The 24,851-nt window shown below is 39.9% G+C and overlaps 1 protein-coding gene across 7 annotated transcripts in view; it reads left to right on the top strand.

Moving 5' to 3' along the window:
• IMMP1L (inner mitochondrial membrane peptidase subunit 1) overlaps positions 1 to 24,851 on the top strand; it is a 64,785-nt gene that overhangs the window by 275 nt on the left and 39,659 nt on the right. For all 7 annotated transcript variants that reach the window (XR_001370385.2, XM_006140403.2, XM_006140402.2 and 4 more), the window contains exon 2: positions 9,876 to 9,985. Coding sequence is in view for 2 of the 7 variants with exons in the window: in XM_027771700.1 (XP_027627501.1) it covers positions 9,983 to 9,985 (3 nt within the window). In the remaining 5 variants the exon portion in view is untranslated. The remainder of the gene's footprint in view (positions 1 to 9,875; positions 9,986 to 24,851) is intronic.

The following is a 24,851-nucleotide window of genomic DNA, read 5'->3' as shown; positions in this document are numbered from 1 at the left end:
GCAGCCCAGCCCGCTCCGCCGCCGCTCGGCCTCGCGGAGGGTCCTGTGCTCTGCCCTCCGGGGTCCGCGAGGCCGTCGCTCCACCTTCCCCGGAGGCCCCATTGGGTGGGTGTGGTGTAGCCGCGGGATTGGGCTGTGCCCCGAGTCGCCGAGCGCGGGGGTCAGGTTGGGTTCGGCCCTCGGCGTGCTCTGAGCTCCGGGGCGCCCAGGTGTGCTCCTCCTGGCTACACGCCCCTCCGCCACGGCCCGCGAGAAGCTGCCGAGAAGTTTAATTAGTGCGTCAGGAATCAGCGCGCCTTCCGTCAGTGGTGTGAATGACAAGTGTTACTCTGACAACCTTGTTCACACATTTAATTGTCGTTTGCTGTTAAAGCAGCTGCAAAAAAGAGAAAATACTTTAGGTTTCTTCCCCCCAAACTGGTAAGAATGAGATATGTACATTATTTTTGTAGTGATCGGTGAACTCTGAATAGACAGTTGTTAGAGTATGAATATTTATGTGTGGGAACAATTTAGAGTCGTATTTTTGGATTTAACCTTTTTTTCCAAAACTGAGCTGGAGGTGGGTGGGTCAGTGATTTTTGAAGACATCCATGATTGGACAAATGCCTAAACCAAAAAGCACTTCCGCTCCCCCTGCCCTGCTAAGTCCGTCACCCACGGTGATGTATCATATCTTTAAAATACATCCAGGCCTCTTTGAAATACTTGCCACTGAGTTGTTGCAACTTTCAGTAATCTCTTGGTAAGTTGAAATTATTATAGTATCGATAAGTAACTACAATACATACTAAATTCCAGCGAGTGGGCCAAAAGATCAGGTCATAGGAGAAAAAGGTCTTCGTCCTCCTTGAGTTGGGGGGGGTGGTGGTAAACAGGCTACTACTGTAAACCTGTTTAAGCTGTCTGGAGGACAAATGCGGACTCCCTGGCTCAGACTGGGAGGCAGGACCTTGGAACGTTCCCCCGGAAAGGAAGCTTAGTCTTTTTGAAGGATGTGTAGAAGGCAGAGGCATTCAAGAGAATGGGAGCTGTTACAGGGACCAGGAGGGCCGCTCCTTCAGCGCTCTGTTTCACCCTTCTGTGTAAGTAGTACCCGTGTCCATGTGTGTGCACGGAGTGCGAACAGGAGACTAGTGAATTTAGGCAGAGTTTGGGCTTTTTTTTTTTTTTTTTTTTAAGGCTGTGAACTTCCTTTCCTTAAGGTTAATGGGAAACTGCAATCACAGAAATTTTAAGTAAAAGAATGCCATAATGGTCATAGTTAATTGTTCAGGAAGGGCTTAAAGTCTGCTGAAGGACAGTGGAGGAGCTACAGCATGACTGGGGTACGGATACCACGGATACCACGAGAGGTGAGACGTTACGGCGAGGGTGGAGCTGACACCACAGAGGTAGAAGGGAGCAGTGCAGGACTATTCATTCCTGTGTGGGGAAGCTTCGGGAATTGTGAGGACAGAATAAAGGAAGAACAGCACAATTTTATCATTTTGACATTGATTGTTTGGGAGGATGGAAGGTAATAAATTGAGCCTTTATCTGTTTTGAATGTGTTTAATTTGAATAACCATGGAGTATCTAGGTGAAGATGTTTAATACATGGAAGTCTGCCGTGAGAGAGAGTTCTGGATTAAAGATCCAGATTTGAAATTATTAAGTACCTGGGGGCAGTTAATCCTATGGTTAGGGATTGACTCAACAAAGAAATATACTAAGAAGAAAAAGGAACCTCACATGAACTTTGGAAAACATCAACTTCTAAAATCTGGACAGGACATTGCTGCACTGGGGGGTCAGGTTCAGACCCCAGGTTGACCTGAATAAGGCTGGCGTGCTGCATTCCTGGCTGGCTGGGAGACTGCAGGGAGGATTGTGGCATGGCAAGACCCTACCAAGTTACCGCCCACCTGTTCCTCTTTGTCTTTGTCTCTCTTAATATGTACAAAGTAAATTTAACAAAGGGAAAGCGGGACAGAGGAGCACAAGCTATGATAAGACTAGGAAGGCACTCACTTGATTGAATGCTAACATCTCTGTGACTGTAAAGGACAGATCTTCTAGAGTAGTAAACTTGGAAGTTAAATAATTGTGTGTAGAAATGGATGGCAGGTGAAGTTCCATCAAAGTAGATCATTTTACATTTCAGAAAGCCTTGCTGCGAAGGAGTATAGAAAGAGATGACACAGTTTAAGCGAGGGTTTTGCTGTTGTTGGAGGGAGGGTCAGGGCAAGGAGGGAGAATATAAAGGTACCAGAAAGCATTGAGGCAGTTGATAAAGAAAGACCTGACTGGGACCAGCAGCTGACATAATGGCAATGTCGCTGGACTCCCATGTAGTCAACTGTGGTTCAAGTCCTAGAACCGGTGGCTTAAACTCATGCAGCGCATGTTTGCATGCGTGCCCAAGATCCCAAGAGGAGAATGGAGGAGAAGGGATTACAGTGTGGCCATCTCCCCTGGGGGGTGATTTTTCACTTTATGTCTCTCTGTCTGTCTCTGTCTTGCGAGTACACGCGCCCTATAGGAAAAAACATACAAAAAAAAAAAAGAAAAAAGAGAAAGAGAAAAAGACATGACTGAGATAGATAAAATGGAGTCAGAGCACAGGAGAGGAATCACCATTTTAAAGGAGGGACAATTCAGTGGCTAACATAGTAAATGAAAAAGCTCCCTCCACTTTTTGCCTTTAAGAGTTCCTTAAAACCATTTTTCTCTTCATTTCATATTTTTTCATCTTGCCTTCTGACTTTAATTACCATTTATGTACCAACAACTAATATATTTATGATCTAGGTCCCTGACCTCCGGAAGCATAAATCCAGATACTTTATCGTCATCTCTTGAATGTCTTAGTAGAACCTCGAACTTGTAATGCCCCAGACTAGACCTCTGCTGATGTTTCATGTCTCAATGGACGGCGGACCAATGGTAGAACCGAGCTGCCTGTGCCAAGGCCGCTCGCTACACTCAGTTCCCTTCTCACGCTTCCTTCTGCCGTCTTCTGCCCTTCACGCAGCCTATAGAGTTTTCTTCTAAATAGCTCTCTAAGCCTTCCTTGATGGTTAATCCTCACCCTTGGTTCTCTTGTAGTCCATTCTCCACATTCAGGAGCCCTCTTAATCTTGTAAAATAGAAGTTGGATTGTATAATATGAAACAAGACTTTGTAAGGACCTGTATGCAATCTCTGTCCATCTGTAGCTCCATCATTCTATAAATTCCTTTACACGTGCCCTCTGGCATTCATCTTGTACCCTGTACTAGTAGTGTTCCCTGATTCCAAAAGGCCAGTGATGAACATGAACCTACCCTTCAAAGTTCACTTCAACCCACATATCCCCAGTAGAGCCATCTTACTGTGTTATCAAAGTGAAATCAGTACTTATGAAAATCTGAGCCTGGAGCACCATGAGCAACATGTGCATCAGCCTTGTGATCCTTTTCACAGAGATTCCAATAAGCTAATATTCCCAGAAGTCTTCTTTACAGTTGAAGGCGACCTTTAACTGCAGGCAACTGATTGATGGCACAGAGAAAGCATAGAATAGCCACGGGAAGCAACTAGTACTCCCTGACACGCAGGGGCACCACTTCATTTATTTTCCAACAGCTTCTCCAACCACAGGGCCCACATCACTGTTGTACAAGCAGGTAAGGTGTGTAACTCAGGTAACGGGGAGGCTTACCACTGGCCTGCTGGTATTCTGGCAACATGGTTGAATCAGTGACTGCCAGGGCCATGCCCGCACAGAGGGAGTCCTGGACCTCACATATTATCTTTTATTATTTATCTTTTTGCTATAGGGTGCACGCGCTCTCCAGGAAGACAGAGAGAGACAGAGAGAGAGAAAGTGGGAAATAATTTCCCAGGGGGATGGCTACACTGCGATCCTTTCTCTAACACGTGCTTGGCATGAGTTTAAGCCACTGGGTCCAGGACTCAAATTGAATCATGGTGGACTACATGGGAGTCCAGCAACATGGCCATATGCTATCTGCTGGTCCCCATAATCTCTTTTAACCTTCTCCCTTTCACTCTCCTCACAAGAGAACCCCCGGTCCTGATTTCTAGTGTGGTGGATTTGTTTTACTTAGTTTTCTACTTTCTGTCAAGGAAGCCATGTAGTACGTACTCCTGTGTTTGACTTCTCATGCCCTTCATGGTTGTGAAGTGATCCTTATGGATGTATAGGGTTGTGGATGATGTACGCTCTGGCTATAATATTGCATAAATGTATTATAATTCACTACCCATTCCACTGTTGGAAGCAATTTGGGTAGTTTCCCATTCATGGACATTTTTCTGATGTGATTTTCCTAATTTACACTTTTACCCAGAAGTATTTGAGAATTTCAGTTGTTCTCACCCTTATCAACACTTAATGTTTTCTCTTTTCACTGTAGCCATTCTGGTAGAGCGGTGGCACAGCTCTACCGTTTGGATTTGAGCAGGTGGCAGTGAGCACCCGCTGTGTGGTCTTGGCCATCTGAACGGCCCCCTTCGTGCACAGCCTTCCTATGTCTGCTACTTTTTAAATTTGGGATTATCTGTCTTCCCCCACCAATGTGTAGACTTTTTAAAAATATTATGGGTAAGAGTCCAGTTTTAAATAAATGCATAACAAATATCTTCTTTCAGTCTGTGGCTTGCCCTTTCATTTTCTTATTTATTTATTTTTGTCAAAATGTATTCTGAAATGCCAGTTTTCTCTTTATGGCTATGTTTGCCTACTCCAAGATTCTGAAGATGGTCGCTATGCTTTCTTCACTGGGTCCAGGACACAGGTCGACTGCATGGGAGTCCAGTAACATAGCCATTACACTGACTGCTGGTCCTAGTTTTTCTCTTCTTGTTTTTTTTTTTTTTTTTTTTTTTTGGTGTTTGTTTGCTTGCTTGCTTTAAAGAGAGATTTTTGCTATAGGGTGTGAACACTTGCCAGAAAAACAGAGACAGAGACAGAAACCAAGAAATCAACCCCCTGGGGGGATGGCCACACTGCAATCTCCTTTCCAGTTTCCTCTCAGGATCTTGGGGACACACACACACACACACACACACACACACGTGCCCAGCGTGAGTTTAAGCCGCTGGATCTGAAACTCGAACCAGTTGACTACATAATCATTATGCCACCGGCTGGCCCTGGTTTTTCTCTTCTCGTAATGAAAGCTTTATTCACTAATTTTTCTTCTCTGCTTATTAGAAAAGGCGCTTTTCTTTAAACACGTCTAATATTTTACATGCTCGTCATTTTTTATTTCAAAACATTTTCTAATTTTTGTTTTGATTTCATCTTTGAAACATGAACTATTTAGGAAACTAGTCAGTACTGAAAAAGTGAATTATATTGGATCCCAGCAAAGTGAGGTAAAGTGGGCAAATGAGTACTTACAGTTGTCCTAATTTTAATGGATTTAAAAGATATAAGCAGAAAATTGGAGTGTTCAAATTAAAATTTAAACTATTGTATGTGTACTTATACTTTGGAATGTCTAGTATATTACAGTAAATGTGTCAAGATGTTAACTTTTTTTTTTTTTTTTTTGAGAGGAATTTTTTGCTATAGGGCGCATGTGCTTGCCAGAAAGACAGAGAGATAGAAAGCGAGAAGTCACCCCCCAGGGGGATGGCCACACCGCAATCTATTCTCCATTCTCCTCTCGGAATCTTGGGTATACATGCACACGCGCCCGGCGTGAGTTTAAGCTACCGGGTCTGGGACTCAAACTGCGATTGACTACATGGGAGTTCAGCGACATAGCTATTACGCTAACTGCTGAGTCCAAGCTGTTAACATTTTTTGGTTCAAAGAGCTGTCAAATATATACATATATATATTTTTTTTTTTCTTCTGAGAGAAATTTTTGTTATAGGATGTGTGTACTTGCTGGAGACAGAGAGTAAGAGAGACAGAAAGCAAGAAATCATTCCCCTAGGGGATGTCCATGCTGCAATCCCTATTCTCCCCTTGCATCTTGGGCACGTATGTGCATGCCCCCAGCATGAGTTTAAGCCACTGGATCCAGGACTCGAGCCATGGTCAACTACATAGGAGTCCAGTGACATAACCATTATGCCATGTGCTGGTCCCATAATGATATCTATGAGAAATAGATGAAGAAATATTTAGTAGTAAACAGGGACCACCAGGTGGCATGGTGGTTGAGGTGCTGGACTCCCACGTGACCGACCACGGTTCAAGTCACAGACCTGGTGGCTTGCTTTCTCACCTTCCCTCTCTTTCTTTCTGTGTCTCTCTCTAGCCAGATTAAAAGTGATAATAGTAAAGTTTAAAGAAAAAAGAAATGTTTAGTGGTAAACAAAAAAACAGTAAAAAAAATTTGGTGACAGAAATTCCACAGCTAGCATGGTTCTGGCATCAAAATCTGTAGAGTTCCCTAGGATTGCCAGCACAGATCACCACAAATGTGGCAACGTAGCACAACAGAAATGTGCTTTCTTTCTCGAAGTTTTGAGAGGCCCAAAGTTCACAACCAAGACAGACCGTCGGGCCACGTGTGCTCCAGGGGCTCCAGAGGAGCGGCCTTCTATGCGATGTGTCTTATGGAACTCCTATTTCCTTGGCTTGTGGCAAATAACCGCAGTCAGTCCCTGCCTCTGTAATCACACGGCCCTCTGTCTCTGCGTGTCTTAGGAGGACATTCTCATTGTACGAAGTGTCTTCTCCAGTGTAGTATGAGCTTATGCCTTCCTTTAGTTACATTTGTGAAAAACCCTGTTTACAGGTCAGGTCATGCTTCGAGATTCCAGGTGAACATTAATTTGTGTGGTGTGTTTCTGTGTGTGATGCTATTCAACCCACTACAGTCTTTTTTTTTTTTTTAAGGTAATTATATATGGCGTTGTATAATCTCTTTATAAGTTAAAAATTTCAAAGCTTGCGAATAATTGTTTTATGAGATTATTTCACAGTGTAGTAATTTCCTTGATGTCCGTATTTATATTAGAGCCCTAAATAGAAAAGTTAGAGTTCTTCTCTGACTTTATAATATACATTAGACATAGGGGTTATTTAATGTGCTTTTCCTTTTTAATGAGACTATGAGAATGCACACACATATATGAACAAATAGCACTAAAGTCCTGTTGACCTAAGGAAACTTGTTACTCAGTATTTATAAACACTGAAGTAGTAAGATACTGATCATCTCTTTATTAGAATAGTGGTGGTTTCTCTAGTTGTTGGAATGAGTGAGACTAGATTTCCCTGAGATTTTTAAGTGCTTCAGGATTGACCCTAAAATATCTACCAGTTCTTCCCATGTTTAGAGAGATTTTTGCTTTAAGGCATGTGCACTCACCAGAGAGACAGAAAGCAAGAAATCATCCCCTGGAGAGATGGCCACACTGCAGTCCCTTCTCCATTTTCCTCTTGGGATTTTGGGCATGCACACACATGTGCCTGGCATGAGTTTCAAACTGGTGGGTCCAACACTCAAAACTACAGTCTCGACTTCATGGGAGTCCAGCAACATAACCATTACGCCATCTGCTAGTCCCTCTTCCTATATTTAAATAATTCAGAGGAAAACATTTTTATGAATAGAAGAAATATAATTTAAGAATATTTACTTGAGTTTTCCAGTCAAGTGAGATTGTTAAGGTCAAGCATAGTGCCTGTAAATGGATGAAAGTGTACTTCAGCAGAATTTTATAGAGAGAAAACTCACTTTTAAAGGTCCTGAGAGGCAAGGGGGAAAGCGATAGAATCATAAAGGGAAGAGACTGGGTGAAACAACAATTGAAGTTGAAATAAACATGCACTATACAGGAGGGAGATTGGCAGAAACAGGAAGCACCAGAACGAGATGTACAGAAAGCGAAGGCAAGAGCAAACATAAGAGGACTCTCAGAGGAACAAAAGACGGGAGATAATGCAGCAAATAGCTATTGTTAACTCAAAGAAGATTAATGTATCACTTTCTCTCCGCCTAAGTCGAATTCATGAGAATTATTAGCAAGTCACCATGGTCTTGATATCATTTACCAAGTTGATCTGTTTTCATCATTTTGCTAGAAGAAGAGTAGGAACCTTTTGACATAGTAAATTCCAAATAAAGACTTCATTTATAATATATTGTTATGTACTTGAAGGTGAATATCTCATTTCTTTTAAAGGCAGAAATTGTTTTTCCATATAAACACCGAAAAATCACAGGCAAATATTGGCTTGTCAGAAGTCATGATGCATTTCTGCAGAGAAAATCATTAAAAATATGTCATGACTTTTCTGACAACCCAGTTCATACAAAGCGAACTTTAACATTTCAGAAAGAAGTGGAGATAAGACCTTCTCTTAGTCATAAATCTGGTGTAGGGGCTCGCCCATCACCCAGCACTTACTCTGTGCAGAGGAAGCCGGATGCCACGTGGCCGACTGGGGTTCAGTCCTGGCTCTGGAGGCAATGGCTGGTGCTGGGACCCTGACACATTGGAAGACTGCAAGAAAGGGGATTGTGGCATGACCAGGTCCTCCGTGGGGAGTGTTTCTCATACACGTGCTATCACATTACAGAAATGATGACGATTTCTTAGAATTGAACATGAACCTGGTTTGCACATTCAAGTCAGTGTCAAGTGTACCGTAATGTTTGGGTTTTCTCCTTATAGCTGGCCACTGGGTTTTTCTACAGTGATGTAAGCAAGCCTCATAGTAAGTATCTGACTGTTCAGTCTTACATACCAACTTCATAAACTATTTCTCTACTGTCTTTAGTTTTTAAAATTAACCTCAGGTATGGGGCCAGCAGGGGGAGGTTAAGGCACTGGATCCCACATGGCCGACTGTATGGTTTGAGTCCTGTACGTGGTGGCTTGAAAATCACTCTGGACCTATGTGCATGTAATGCCCCAAATCCCAAGGAGACTGAAAGAAAAAGGATTTCAGGGTGACCTTCCCCCCCAGGGGTGATTTCTCACTCCCCACCCCCTGCGGAGGGTGCACACACCCTATTGGCAAAAACAAAAACCAAAGCAAAACAGAAAAATTCACCTCAGGTAGTCATATTGACTTGCAGAAGTGACTTTCTATACTCTGTATCAGGGATCCCCAACCCCCAACATCTGGACCAGGCTCACAGCAGGAGGTGGGCCGTGGACAGGCAGGTGAAGCCTCATTTGTGTTTATGCCGCTCTCTGTCGCTGCCCGAGCACTGCCTCCTGTCACATCCAGGTGGCAATGGGTTCTCGTAGGGCTCCCAGATAGGACTGTCTGTTGCATGAAAACAAGCTCAGGGCCCCCACTGATTCTGTACCGTGGTGAGTTGGATAAGGATTTCATCATACATTACAACATGATATTAATAGAAATAAAGTGCACAATGAATGGAATGTACTTGAATCATCCCAAAACCATTCCTGCCACCTGTCTGGAAAAATTGTCTTCCCCGAAGCCAGTCCCTGGTACCAGAAAGGTTGGGGACCACTACTCTATGTTGCTAACACAGCATGTAGTCTAGAAGATCAGAAGTATATGTGCTTGCTATATTAACTTCTTTAATTCCTTGACTGTAGTTCTAGGTTGATTGATAGTTTATATAATCTGTTATGTCATCCAACTACTTACACAATGTATTTTATATAGATGCGTATAGAGATATATAATGCATTATATATGTTATATACATTATAATCTTTATTATGTTAAAATTATATATAAATATATATAATAAAAATATATTTATATATACAAAATCATTTCATCTAATGTCATTGAATATCCAAGTTCAAAAATTCCACGGACCCACCAAGAGAAATTGCAACTTGACAGCTGAGAGGCATTTACTTACAGCATAGCTAATTCGATTTGGCTGAGAGAGGCCTTCCGCTAATACAGTTTTGATTTCCTGCTTTAGGAATCCTGAAGCCATGGACCACCTATGTATGGTTTGAGAGACACTTTGCGTTTTATTCTGGAAACCCTGCAACTACCCTAAAAATTGATGTATTCTAGAACGGACCTATGGTAAGTAGGCTTTTTTCCATTTTTCTTCTGTCAGTTTCATGTTCAAGTGAAGTTTTATGACTGACCCAGTGCTGCTCCGTGCTGGACGCGTAACCCTGTAAGTTAGCCCTGAACAGGTGTGTAAAGACCGGGTTAGCTGAGCCTGCTAAGGAGAGGAGTCCCTGGCTGCATCACAAAAAATAACAGTATTCCTTTGTAAAACAAAAGTATGGGAGATTGAGTTTATTACAAAATAAATCATCATAATAGTAGCTGATTTATGTTATAAAAATGCAGTGTAGAAAACTCTAAAGTGTTCGTCACCTAAACGCAAGCTATGCTATCACTTACTGACCCTGCGTACTGCCATTGTGGCTGTAGTCTGATGAGGGTGCTGAGTCTTGTCTCTACACTTTGTGGCCTGTTTCCTGTTTAGTGGCACCCAAAAGTTTTATCAAAAATATGGTGAAGCATGTTTGTAGGTGGTGGACTTTTTAGAATGATGGTAACAAATATTAAATATTGGACAAGATTCTGAAGTGATTATCATTCCCTTTAAACATAGGCCTTAAATGCACGTGAAGCGACGTGTAGTTGGAGGTGGCTGAAGTGCAGTGCACACATACACACCGCACGGGCACAGGTGTGGGCTCATGGGGTCACTCGTTTCATGTAACTAGCACTCTCACTCATGGCACTGATGCATCATGCCTTCTGTAACCCCTCCACCCAACTGGTGACGAGGCCAGAGGGGCTAGGGAGATCCAGCTCCTTGGAGAAGGTCATTTAGCAAGTTACAGATGGAAACTAGACCAACCTGTCTGCTTGGCAGTCATGACTAAAAGTAAACGAGGTAAAATCAAGACATTTTCTTGACTGTGTCCAGTCATTCAGAAATGATCAGATATTCTTTTGGCTATTTACCAAGACCCAGCCTAGCATAGGGACCTGTGTTTTTAAATCCCCAATGTTATTGTACCTTGTCACAGTTCCTCTTCCAAAAGGCAACCATAGTATATTCTATTTATAAAAGATATTTTATTTAATTTTATTATTATTAATTTAATTTGACCAGAGAAGGACAGAGAGAGAGAGAGAGAGAGGGAGGGAGAGAGAAAGAGATAAAGTGGGAAAGCAAGCTGCCAGGTCTGAGATTCAAACCATAGTCAGCTATGTGAGAGTACAGTGTCTTTAACCACCACGCCACCTGCCAGCCCCAGTATATTCTGTTTTTAAGTGAGAAATTTTGCTTTCAGTATTCGCTCATTCACTGGGCTGTTATTAAACAGATATCATATTGCACATGTTATTTTTCTGGAAAATTGAATTTTGCTTTTTTACGTGCCAAATTTGTTTTGTATGAATGTAATGGGTCTTCGAAAAATACATGAAAAATGCATATTATAGAAACACTATTTATGGGTTTCAAGTTTTTTTAGTCCAAATTAAACTCATACTTTAATTTTCCATGAACTTTTTGAAATCCTATTGCATTTTTCTAAAATACAATATTTACATCTCTGAATAAACTTCAGATTTCATTTTTTTATTTATTAAGAAATGTTTTTGCCAGAGGTGCCAGCAGGTGGCATGGTGCTTAAGGTGCCTGGATTCCCATGTGGCCAATAGTGGTTAAAGTCCCCAATCTGGTGGCCTGATAATTATGCTGGGCGCATGAGTGTGTGTGCCCAAGATCCCGAGAAGAGAATGGAGGAGAAGGGATTGAGGTGTGATCACCCCCCCCAGCCCCTGCCCAGGGGGATTTCTCACTCCCCTCTCTGTCTCTCTGTCTCTCTCCTCTGCAGTGAGCACAGGTGCCCTATACCAAAAATCTAAAAACAAATAAAATTTAGCCAGAGGGCTTGTGTGCTCCCTAGAGAGCACAGGAGAGAGACAGCGAACAAGGGATATAGAGAGAGGGAAAGTGAGGACTTCCCTACTTCCCGTGGAGGACCATCTTGCTGTGGTCCTTTCTCTACGTCTCATGCCTCTGGTGCCTTGGACACACACATATGCTCAGAGCGTTTTCCACATTGCTGGATTCTAACTGCAGCCATGCAGTTAGACAGCTGCCCTAGCCACCACGCCACCAGCTGGCCCCCCACCTTTTTAAACAACTCATACCAATTATTTTATAGAATTAGAGTGATTTTCTCTGAAACTGTTACAGTGTGTCAGAGTGTTTTCTCCAGAGCTGTCCTTAATATTGGACTTTAATGTCCTGGGTGGTATTTGTGGTGTGTTGTGTTATGTCGTTGTTTTACCTTTCTTTGGTAATTCCTACCTTTTGTTACTAGTGCTTTCTGTTGACATATACTTAAAATGAAAGCATTTGTGGGACTAGCAGTTGGTGTAAAGACTGTTGCTGGACTCCCCTGTAGTCGACTGCAGTTCAAGTCCTGGACCTGGTGGCCTAAACTCACGCCGGGCGCTTGTGCGTGCGTGCCCAAGATCCCGGGAGGAGAATAGGGGAGAAGGGATTGCAGCGTGGCCATCCCCCCGGGGGGTGATTTCTCGCTTTCTGTCTCTGTCTCTCTCTGTCTTTCTGGCGAGTGCGTGTGCCCTATAGCATAAACCTCTCCAAAAACAACAAAAAAACAAAAATGAAATCATTTGCCTGACATATAGGACTTAGGTGCGGCTTAAGCTTGGTTCTGCCCCATCTACTGCCTGCCAGTAAATGTGTAGCAACTTTAAAGTTTCCTTTAGGGTCAAATACTTTTTCAGGGCTTTGGGATGATTGTGGTAGCTTTTAAAAGTTTATGTCAGGGCTAGATACTTTGTTTCAGAGTTTATAATAATTGTGACAGTTTTTAGAAGTTTCTTTTAGGGTCAGATACTATGTTTCAGAGTACTGAGGATTTCAGGACTGATTTCTGAGAGACTGAAATGGAACATACATTGCATATACATTAGTGTTTCCTTCTTGGGGAGTATTTACCATTTACATGTCTTCTTGTAACAGTTATATGGTGAATGGATTTACTTAAGGATTCCTTCACATAGGAAGTCAAATGCACTTAAGTATGGTTCCTAATTGTTAAATACTTGACAGGATGGCCTTTGAAATAAGAATTAGATATTTAGCGACAGTGGCTATTGGCAGTGTAAAGATGAAATCACCTTTGAGGGGCCAGCAGTTAGTGTAATGGCTATGTAGCTGGACTCCCACCTAGTTGACTGCGGTTCGAGTCCCGGACCCGGTGGCTTAAACTCACACCAGGCACGTGTGCATACGTGCGTGCCCAAGATCCCAAGAGGAGAATGGAGGAAGAGGGATTGCAGCGTGGCCATCCACTCTGGGGGGTGATTTCTTGCTTTCTGTCTCTCTGTCTGTCTGGCGAGCACATACACCCTATAGCAAAAACCTCTCAAAAAAAAAAAAATCACCTTTGAAATGATAACTCTTAAAGGAAAATGTATAAAAACCACAGACCTGCTTTCATGAAAGCACTTAAGTTTTTCAGGAAGACATTTGAAAGTGAAGTGCATTTGACTGCTGACTGCATACCCTGTCCTATGCGTACACACACAGAGTTACATACTGCTGAATGTGAACTTAACAACAGCAACAACCAAAGATGAGTAGGGAGTATATTTGTTTCTAGATCACAAGAGATTTCAGGAAGAAAAATAGACAGCCATCACCCCAGCACACCAGGCATCAATATGACCTCCTGTGTGAGTGAAATGTTTTTTTTCCCCAAAATTGAAAATTAATTTGCTTTTAAACTTACTAAGTCAACCAATTTTACAGATGTATTTGGGAAAAACAAAGAGCTTTGTATAGTTTATTTAAGTCAGAACACGTTTGGAAAGTACCTTATGAACAAATCACCTTTTTTTTTTTTTTTTTTGAGAGAGAGAGATTTTTGCTATAGGATGTATATGCTTCCCAGAGAGACAGAGACAGAGAGGCAGACAGTGAAAAATCACTCCCCAGAGGAATGGCCATACTGCAGTCCCTACTCTACTACTCTCCTCTTGGGATTTTGGGCACGCATGCACACGTGCCCGGAGTAAGTTTCAAGCTGCTAGGTCCAGGAACTTGACTATGTGGGAGTCCAGCAATGTAATAATTCTGCCATCTGCTGGTCCTTGAACAAAATATCTTAAAGGCTCAAGGAGAGGAGTAGCTTTTTCCAGGATGAATGTGTTAGAAGGGCAAGGTAACACAGCCTCCATGGAGGGCAAATCGCCAGTTTTTAGAAACAGGAGCCTTTTGTCACAGTACCAATTCTGGGAATTTCTTACGTGTATGTTTATGTATACATACATATACATATATATATACATACATATATATATACACATATACATATACATATATATATACTTAGAAATAACGTATCTATTGTAATTTTCATTGTAGCTTTGTATGTGTTATAAGATTATAAACACCCCCTAAATGTCTATCAGTAGGGTACCGGCTAAATAAATCATGGCATAGTTATACAGTGAGATACTCTACTGCTATTAAACAAACAAAACCAGTGAAGGGACAGGCAGGTGGCATGTTGCTTAATTAAGGCAGCTAGATCCCACATGGCCAACTGCCGGATGGTGTCTTGGACCGACCCAGAGGCTTGAAAAAATTGAAAGCCCCAGGAGTGTGTGGATTCCCAAAATCCAAAGAGGAATATAGAAGAGAAAGGATTGCAGCATGGCCATCCCCTTGGGTGGTGCTTTCTCTGTCTCTGTCTCTGTCTCTGTCTCTGTCTCTGTCTCCAGTGAGCCTATATGCTCTATAGCAAAAAATTTAAAACAGTGACAATAACAAGGGTATTCTCTAAGTTCAGATATGGAAAGTTTCCCTGTGTACATTGTTATTTTTAAAAAACTGGTTTAAAACAGAGTGTATAGTAAACTGGTTTTTATGTAAAGTGGGAGGGAAATAAAAATATATGTTTATATTTGTTATTTGTGTAAAGAAAATCTAGAAGAGTGAGCAAAAATCTGAATTTTGTGTGGAAATGGAGAAGAATATGGTGTAGATGGGACTTTTTACTGTGTATCTTTTTAATTAGCTTAAAATTTTTGATAGGTTAATGTGTTACTAGTTAAAAAGAATTTTGTTTTATTTGTAAATCAGAGCAGAGTAGGGCAAATATAATATACTCACTGTAAAATTAGCCATTTTTATTTCCTTATCTCCAGACCCTGACAGATCACAGTGAATAAATATTTGCTGTACAAATGAAAAAAAAAACTAACAAACAAACAAAAAAACAACCCTATAATCTTGGAATCTTGGGGTGATCTATCTCTCTTAGCTTATTTATTTATTTATTTATTTGGAGAGGTTTTTGCCATAGGGCACATGCACTCGCCAGAAAGACAGAGAGGGAGAGAGATAGAAAGTGAGAGATAGAAATCATCCTGCAGTGGGAATGGCCACATCGCTATCCCTTCTCCTCCATTCTTCTCTAGGGATCTTGGGCACGCACGCACACGCACTCGGCTTGAGTTTAAGCCACGGGGTTTGGGACTTGAACTGCGGTTGACTATATGGGAGTCCAGCAACATAGCCATTACTCCAACTGCTGGTAGCTTATTTCTTAAAGCATTATAACAGCGTTATAAATCATGTGTTGATTCTGTTGAGTTGTCTGGAAAGTCATGAATGCATTTTTGCGTGGAAATAAGGAAAAATATTTATGTGGGAGATCTGAGATGTATAGTTTAGTTTATTATCAGATTATTATGAAAGTTCATTTAACGTGTATGATATTGATGTTAAAAAGTAAATTGTTGAGGCCAGCAGGTGGCATGATGGTTAAAGGTGTTGGACTCCCATATGGCTGTCTGTGGGTCGAGTCCCAGATCTGGTGGCTTGCTTTCTCACTTTCCCTCTCTCTGTCTTTCTCTGATCAAACTGGAAAATAATAATAATAATAATAAATAAAGTCAAATAAAAATGATTTTTTTAAAAAAGTAAACTTGTAGACAAAGTAAAATGACAGATTTAAGGACTACTTATAAATTAGGTAGCATCTCTGATTAACAACTGCTAATGGAATTGGCGACGAGGGCTAGTGACAGACACACCTTACACAGCCTGCTCTCTGTGCTGCGTTAGATTTTCCACATAATGGCAAGTGCTGAGACAGTTTGAAATGCTCTGTTAAAATAGCAGCATCAGTCACTCCTAACACGAAGATGAGACATCTCTGAAAATATGATTGGGAAGCAGAAGGAGCTAATCTCAGTGTGGAGTTAAAAACTAGATTATTCTAGCAAGTTATATCCTTTAGATTACATGAAGGGACTTCAGGAAGTTCACGGAAAATATATTTTAAAAAGCAAATACATTGTTTTTGAAACTTTATGAAGAAACTACATGTACTGAAGAAATTTGTACTTTAATTCCATATTCTGTGAACTGTTTGAAGTGCCCATGTATACTGTCAGTAGTTCCCAAATATCTTACTTTATTTGACTACCTGGGTGTATGTGTCTGTTTGCGTGTGAAACTGCCTTCTGTACATACAGAGAAGGACACAAACGCGGTGGCTTAATCAAGTTTCCATGAACCACCTGCCCCCATGTGCCCGGCAGCCAGGTGAAGAAAAAAGCACATCACCAGCACCTTGAGACCCTTCCCGAGCGCGTGTCCCTTCAGTCGGGGCTACCCGTTTCCTCAAACGGCTGTTCCGGCGTACATTTATAGCAAGTGTTCCATTTGTTCCACTCCTGTGCCAACATGGATCCCCTTCCCCCTATCTTTTTCATTTTCCAAGTTCTGGACAATTTCCTTTTTTAAATTTATTATGTTTTGAATGTGTAGTTCCCTGGTGATTAATGAGGTTGAGTACCTTACATGTATCTGCTAGCTGTTTGATAATTGTCTCTGTGAAATGTACACTCACCTCTTTGCCCCCTTCTCTGGTAGGCTCTGTGTCTTTTTCTCTGATGTACAAGGGCTCTTCATATGTTCAGAATACGAGCCACTCGTTGACTATAGGTGTTAGAACTATTTCTTCTATTCAGAAGTTTGCCTTTGTACTCTCTAATTATCACTCTTGGTGAATAGAAGTTTATGACTTCAGTTTACATTATCATGTGTGTTTAGTGCTTACTTATTTTTATTTTTTGAAAGATTTTTGCTATAGGGTGTATGCATTCACTAGAGAGACAGAAGCAAGAAATCATCACCCCAGGGAATGGCCATGCAGCAATCCCTCTCCTCCATTTTTCTCTTGGGATTTTAGGCACGCATGCACATGTGCCCAGCGTGAGTTTTTTTCCTGAACTGTCGGATCCAGGACTCGAACCAGGTGGACTATGTGGGAGTCCAGCGACATAACCATTACACCACCTGCTGGTCCCTGTTTAGTGCTTTCATGTCTATGAAATATTTGGCTATACAAAGATGTGTTATGTTCTAAGTTTTCCTCTAGAAGTGTTTTTGTTGTACCTTTTAGATCTATAATCTTAGGCTGTATTTTTCTGTTGGCTAATTTTGCTGTGTTTTGGACTCAAGAATCTGTCGGAATCTGGAGATAGAGGAAAGGGTGTAGACCTTGGTAAATGACCACAACTTACGTACTTTCTACGAAACATTGCTGAAAGGAAGCAGTGACTTGTATGTATTTACCTCAGGGTCAGCTTTAATATACTGCTTTACTTTGTTTGCCTTTACGGAGAGTCTGTATGATTATCCAGGGAAGAATTTCTGGGTGGGGAAAAATGCTATGATCTTCAGTATTTTTAACAATACTATTATTTATAAATGTGTTTATCTATGAAATAGAAAATTTTGTTACGTATCCACAGATACAATCTCAGTTACCTCATTTGAGCATAATTCATTCTGTGAAAGCCAAGATGTATACTTATTTCTGATTGAGGGAAAAATTGGGTTTTTAGCTTTGTCACTAAAGCATTATAAAATGCTGGCTATTATATTTGAAGATAATTTTTATAAGTTTATTTTAAACTGTCTTAGGTGGGCTTTCTTGTCATTCATTAGTGAGCAAGTTGTGAACATTTATGAAGCCTTCTATTATACCTCTTATTTAGGAATGTCTGTGCTCTATGTTCTGATTATGTGCTATCATTTGTATTGTGGAAGCATCTTTGTATACGATAGTATATTTTCATTTTTCTCTTGTCTGTAACATATATATTACCAAGTGCCTGATTGTGGTATTACTTAATTTTATATTTGTATTTTATAATGAGAGTTAAGTACCCATTTTAAAATGTATTTTGTCTCTAATCACAGTGCTGAAATTAAAGAAAGGTGATTATACTTGGCTCTTTCTAAGCATTCAGATATTTTTCACTTGTCAACTACATTTTTTAGTTTAAAGCATCAAATTAAGTATTATTTTATCCTGGCTTTTATTTTAATTCATGCATTTAAAAACTGAAATTCAGATAAAAGATAGTTTCAAAATAAATTCAGTATATTATTTATGAGTGGAGCAACACATTAGCATTGGGTTCACAATAGATCATATCGCTTTTATTCCGTCTTACAAGCTTAGCAGCACAAACAGAATAATCAACATATTATTTGGCTGTCATCTGCTGAACAGAAACCAGAGATCACAAGGAGGTTTTCCCTAGCCGTGGTGATGGCCTTTTTGTTCCAAGCCCCCGTCTGGGAGGGCCACGGTGTGTTATCATATGGAACGCGGGGTTTTCTGTAATCTGCTTAGCTGCACTGCAGTTTGAATCTTCATTCCATGTTTGTGTAATTTATAATTTTAATGAGACCATGGCTCTTGTGGGCTTTGAAATATATTAAAAGCTCTTTTGTGCATATGCTTTTGTTCTTGCTTAATAGGCTCAGTGTATTTAAAACTGATGAATTTTTATTCATGAATTTGGATGTCTGGAGATTAACTTAGACTGAATATCATTGCACTCATCTATTGCTGGTTAGAAAGTTTCTTTTTTGTTGTTGTTATTGTTTTGCTTGTGTGTGTGTATGAGTGTCTCCGTGCTTGTAACCAGAAGAGAAATAAACTTGTATAATTTTAAAAGTCTAGAAAAAAGTGTCATGTCTAAGCTATAAAGAATTGGTTTAAATTTATCTATATTATTGATTGAAGCTCATATTTCATCTCTAGTCTCAATCATTTAGATAAATGTTATAAAGGAATAATTATGAAAAAGCAACTTTTAAATAAGTTGATACTTTAAGGACTTTTGTCCTCAGTGAGCGACAGAAGTAAACTGCACTTTAGTAGTTATCGGTCGTGGTCTTTCTAAATGACTTAGCACGTTTCTTGGAAAAAACGAGAGCATCCAACTTTTCTTAATTATTGATGTGTTACATCATTATATAGATATACTTCTTTTTTTTCTTTTTCTTTTTCTTTTTTGCCATAGGAAGTGTGTGGTTGTGGAGAGAGAGAGAGAGAGAGAGAGAAAGAGAGAGAGAGATGGACACATTTCTTAATGTCAACTTTCTTGCGTTCTTTATGTACACCTAACTTGATTATAATTATCAGATCAGCCAGTGTATGCTTGAATTATATTTGGTAACATTTTAAGAATATCGATTTATATTTATAAATGAATTTTGTCTATTAAATAAATAAATGAGGTATATGTTGTATATATTAACTATTTTCAATTTTCCCTATTTCTTAAAACACTTTTTTTCAAAAATAATGATTTAATGTTATTCAACATTATCTTTTTTCAATTTGACCAGAGACAGAGAAGGAGAGAAAATGAGAAAGCAAGCCATCAGGTCCAGGACTTGAACCATAGTTGGCTGTGTGGGAGCCCAGTGTTTCATCCACCATCCTATCTGCCAGACCCCTTAAAATCCATTTATTAAAGGATTTTTAAAATTTCTGCTGGTGAATATGATGAAAAAAACTAATAGAAAAACAGTTAACTAATAATTTATAATTAATCTTTTTAATCTTGTTATTCTGAAATATACTAAATGCTTTGAATATTTATAGTTATTCCTTCAGTGTACTTACATATTTGGAACATAAACACTCATCAAGCACCACTGACAAAAAAGAAACCATTTTTTAAGAAACCTGTATTTAGTAGATAGACTAAAGCTTTTCTCAATGAGAACACATCATTCTTTCTTGGTTCATGATGGTTGGCCATTTGAAAAGTTTCCTTTTCTCCTGCTGCTACCCCTAAGCTGGAGATGTGAAATAGAGGCTAAAGTAACTAGATTTTTTGCTTGCTTGCTTGCATGCTTTTCTTATTTTATTTACTTTGGGGAGGCTTTTGTTATAGGGCGTGTACGCTCACCAGAAAGACAGAGAAAGAGAGACAGACAGAAAGCGAGAAATCACATCCCCCTCCCCCGGGGATGGCCATGCCGCAGTCCCTTCTCCTCCTTTCTCCTCTTGGGATCTTGGGCACACATGCACACGTGCCCAGCGTGAGTTTTAAGCCACCAGGTCTGGGACTCCAACTGCGGTGGACTACATGGGCGTCCAGCAACATAGCTATTATGCCAACTGCTGGTCCCGAGTTTTTGCTTTCTTTATTAAGCTTACTTATTAGTTTTGACAATGGGAGCTTGTCCTTCCATTGTATCCTTTTAGAGTATTTTTATTAGTTGTGCAACGTCTCCTGGCTTGTGAACATCTTATAGGAAATGCACCACCTGCTGTCCAGTGGAGAGGCTGTCTGAGCCACACGTGCATTGTGGGTAGCCAACTCTACCCCAAGTATTTTCTTTTTAACATCAATCAATATAAAATTTATTAACAAAAGACTTCCCTTTCCTTGTTTTTGAATGAAGTCTTTAAAGTCCAGTATGTATTTGATGCTCTCAGTACGTCTCAGCTTGGCATGGGGCGGGCGCCACCACGCCCATTACGTCTCAGCTTGTACTGGTCCCATTTCAGCGTTCTTCTCCAGGCGAGCCAGAGGCTGCCGTCTGGACCGTAGCAGGGTGTCATCAGAACAACATGTATTTCTTTGTATTTCTCGTTATTTTCTTAGTAAGAGGCTAGAAAAGGTAACCAGACGATTTCTGTGCTTTGTCTTTGAAATGCTATGGTGTTTCTTACTGCTCCACCATGAGACCATCGGCGTATATCCGCTTGCCTAGAACACCAAGTTCGAGGTGCATCACCTGACAGCCCAGCACCTATCAGCTGATGTGCAGATATGCTTAGAAACTCTGATGGTGATGAGATAATAGCTAAGTAATGGATGTAGAGTGTTTCTCAAAAATTGAGGATAATCAGACTTGTCAAATAAGCCACACAAAAGTACACTAAGGAGCTTTGTTATTGTTTTGCTTGTGTGTGTGTATGAGTGTCTCCGTGCTTGTAACCAGAAGAGAAATAAACTTGTATAATTTTAAAAGTCTAGAAAAAAGTGTCATGTCTAAGCTATAAAGAATTGGTTTAAATTTATCTATATTATTGATTGAAGCTCATATTTCATCTCTAGTCTCAATCATTTAGATAAATGTTATAAAGGAATAATTATGAAAAAGCAACTTTTAAATAAGTTGATACTTTAAGGACTTTTGTCCTCAGTGAGCGACAGAAGTAAACTGCACTTTAGTAGTTATCGGTCGTGGTCTTTCTAAATGACTTAGCACGTTTCTTGGAAAAAACGAGAGCATCCAACTTTTCTTAATTATTGATGTGTTACATCATTATATAGATATACTTCTTTTTTTTCTTTTTCTTTTTCTTTTTTTTTTTTTTTTTTTTTTTGAAGTGTGTGGTTGTGGAGAGAGAGAGAGAGAGAGAGAGAAAGAGAGAGAGAGATGGACACATTTCTTAATGTCAACTTTCTTGCGTTCTTTATGTACACCTAACTTGATTATAATTATCAGATCAGCCAGTGTATGCTTGAATTATATTTGGTAACATTTTAAGAATATCGATTTATATTTATAAATGAATTTTGTCTATTAAATAAATAAATGAGGTATATGTTGTATATATTAACTATTTTCAATTTTCCCTATTTCTTAAAACACTTTTTTTCAAAAATAATGATTTAATGTTATTCAACATTATCTTTTTTCAATTTGACCAGAGACAGAGAAGGAGAGAAAATGAGAAAGCAAGCCATCAGGTCCAGGACTTGAACCATAGTTGGCTGTGTGGGAGCCCAGTGTTTCATCCACCATCCTATCTGCCAGACCCCTTAAAATCCATTTATTAAAGGATTTTTAAAATTTCTGCTGGTGAATATGATGAAAAAAACTAATAGAAAAACAGTTAACTAATAATTTATAATTAATCTTTTTAATCTTGTTATTCTGAAATATACTAAATGCTTTGAATATTTATAGTTATTCCTTCAGTGTACTTACATATTTGGAACATAAACACTCATCAAGCACCACTGACAAAAAAGAAACCATTTTTTAAGAAACCTGTATTTAGTAGATAGACTAAAGCTTTTCTCAATGAGAACACATCATTCTTTCTTGGTTCATGATGGTTGGCCATTTGAAAAGTTTCCTTTTCTCCTGCTGCTACCCCTAAGCTGGAGATGTGAAATAGAGGCTAAAGTAACTAGATTTTTTGCTTGCTTGCTTGCATGCTTTTCTTATTTTATTTACTTTGGGGAGGCTTTTGTTATAGGGCGTGTACGCTCACCAGAAAGACAGAGAAAGAGAGACAGACAGAAAGCGAGAAACCACATCCCCCTGCCCCGGGGATGGCCATGCCGCAGTCCCTTCTCCTCCTTTCTCCTCTTGGGATCTTGGGCACACATGCACACGTGCCCAGCGTGAGTTTTAAGCCACCAGGTCTGGGACTCCAACTGCGGTGGACTACATGGGCGTCCAGCAACATAGCTATTATGCCAACTGCTGGTCCCGAGTTTTTGCTTTCTTTATTAAGCTTACTTATTAGTTTTGACAATGGGAGCTTGTCCTTCCATTGTATCCTTTTAGAGTATTTTTATTAGTTGTGCAACGTCTCCTGGCTTGTGAACATCTTATAGGAAATGCACCACCTGCTGTCCAGTGGAGAGGCTGTCTGAGCCACACGTGCATTGTGGGTAGCCAACTCTACCCCAAGTATTTTCTTTTTAACATCAATCAATATAAAATTTATTAACAAAAGACTTCCCTTTCCTTGTTTTTGAATGAAGTCTTTAAAGTCCAGTATGTATTTGATGCTCTCAGTACGTCTCAGCTTGGCATGGGGCGGGCGCCACCACGCCCATTACGTCTCAGCTTGTACTGGTCCCATTTCAGCGTTCTTCTCCAGGCGAGCCAGAGGCTGCCGTCTGGACCGTAGCAGGGTGTCATCAGAACAACATGTATTTCTTTGTATTTCTCGTTATTTTCTTAGTAAGAGGCTAGAAAAGGTAACCAGACGATTTCTGTGCTTTGTCTTTGAAATGCTATGGTGTTTCTTACTGCTCCACCATGAGACCATCGGCGTATATCCGCTTGCCTAGAACACCAAGTCCGAGGTGCATCACCTGACAGCCCAGCACCTATCAGCTGATGTGCAGATATGCTTAGAAACTCTGATGGTGATGAGATAATAGCTAAGTAATGGATGTAGAGTGTTTCTCAAAAATTGAGGATAATCAGACTTGTCAAATAAGCCACACAAAAGTACACTAAGGAGCTTCGTGTCACAAGAATCCCATGGGACGCCTTAATATTTAAAAAATAAAGCTAAGAACTTTGCTTCACATCCTTAGAATTTTCCTGAACAGGTATTTGTGTGAACATATATGCATCTCTTTCCATTTTTCTTCAGGTGGTTTCACTGCAAACTTTTTGGGAAAAAATGCTGATTATAAAATATTTTATAAACATCTCTAGGGTTCTGTACATTAAAGTGCTCTGCATATATTCAAATATCAGAAGAGATTGCTTCACTGATAAGTGTTTTACAAGCATAATTAATGATGACAAAAGCTTGAATTGCAGTTGATTTGAATTGATTCAAGTATTTTAAAGTAGTATAAATGATTGAGGTGATTTGTATAAAATACTGCAGGCATGCCTACTTTATAAAAAGTATAGACGTTCTTGTCATGTGTAATTGACTTTAAGTTTGGTTTAGAGGAAAGCATATATTTATGAGCTGTCTCATGAATTTTTCACATTTTCCAAATTTTGAGGAATGTGACCTAATATTTTGTAATGTAGCTTTTGTGTAGATATTAGCCAATGCGTGTTGTATTCTTTGACTCATGTAAATTTTTATTGACTGCTCCTTGACTTTTGCATTTAAAGTGTTGGCTCAAAATGTTAAACTCTTCTTTAAACAATACCTCAAGTTTCTTGGAAATGATAAATCCATCCATTGATTTTCTAATTTTATTATGTACACAGTCAATTGTAATCCAAGATTACAGCAAACAAGATGTTAATTTCTAGACATAATCTATGTACATTTCAATTACAGAGCATGATTGTTACAGAAGCACAGAATAAAAAGGAATAACATTTGTGCTATCCTCACAGGAGCTGTCAATAAAAGATGTAATAGGGGATTTAGGAATCTGGAAATGGCCAACTAATTTATGTGAGTCTATTTTATTTCAGCTAGAAAGACGGAGCTTTTCTTCCGTCTGCACTGCATATTGCAGAGCACAGGCTGTCTATACAAAACCAGGCGCTGCATATGGATAGTCCCTTGATATCATTCACTTGCTGTGTAATCTTATTATGCAAAGTTCTAATCTTCACCTAGAATGAATGCCTCTGGGTCAGAATATAGTCATATCAGGGTTTTTGAGGTCATGTTTTGTGATCCTTAGCTTATTCTTCTAAGTAGGGCTGGGATTTAAAGGGTATTCCCCAGACACTAGCAGAGATAGACAGCAGAACCTGCTGCCTTTTTGGAAGACAAGACCAACATGAGGTCCCTGGTAGGATTAAACTTGATTTGTAGCTGTAGGATTTTTTAACAGATGTATTATTGGACAGGGAATAGGGGGCCACCAGCAC

Source organism: Tupaia chinensis, unplaced genomic scaffold, assembly GCF_000334495.1.
Source record: "Tupaia chinensis unplaced genomic scaffold, TupChi_1.0 Scaffold000037_15, whole genome shotgun sequence".
NCBI lineage: Eukaryota > Metazoa > Chordata > Mammalia > Scandentia > Tupaiidae > Tupaia > Tupaia belangeri.
This window is presented reverse-complemented; position numbering and strand designations above follow the sequence as displayed.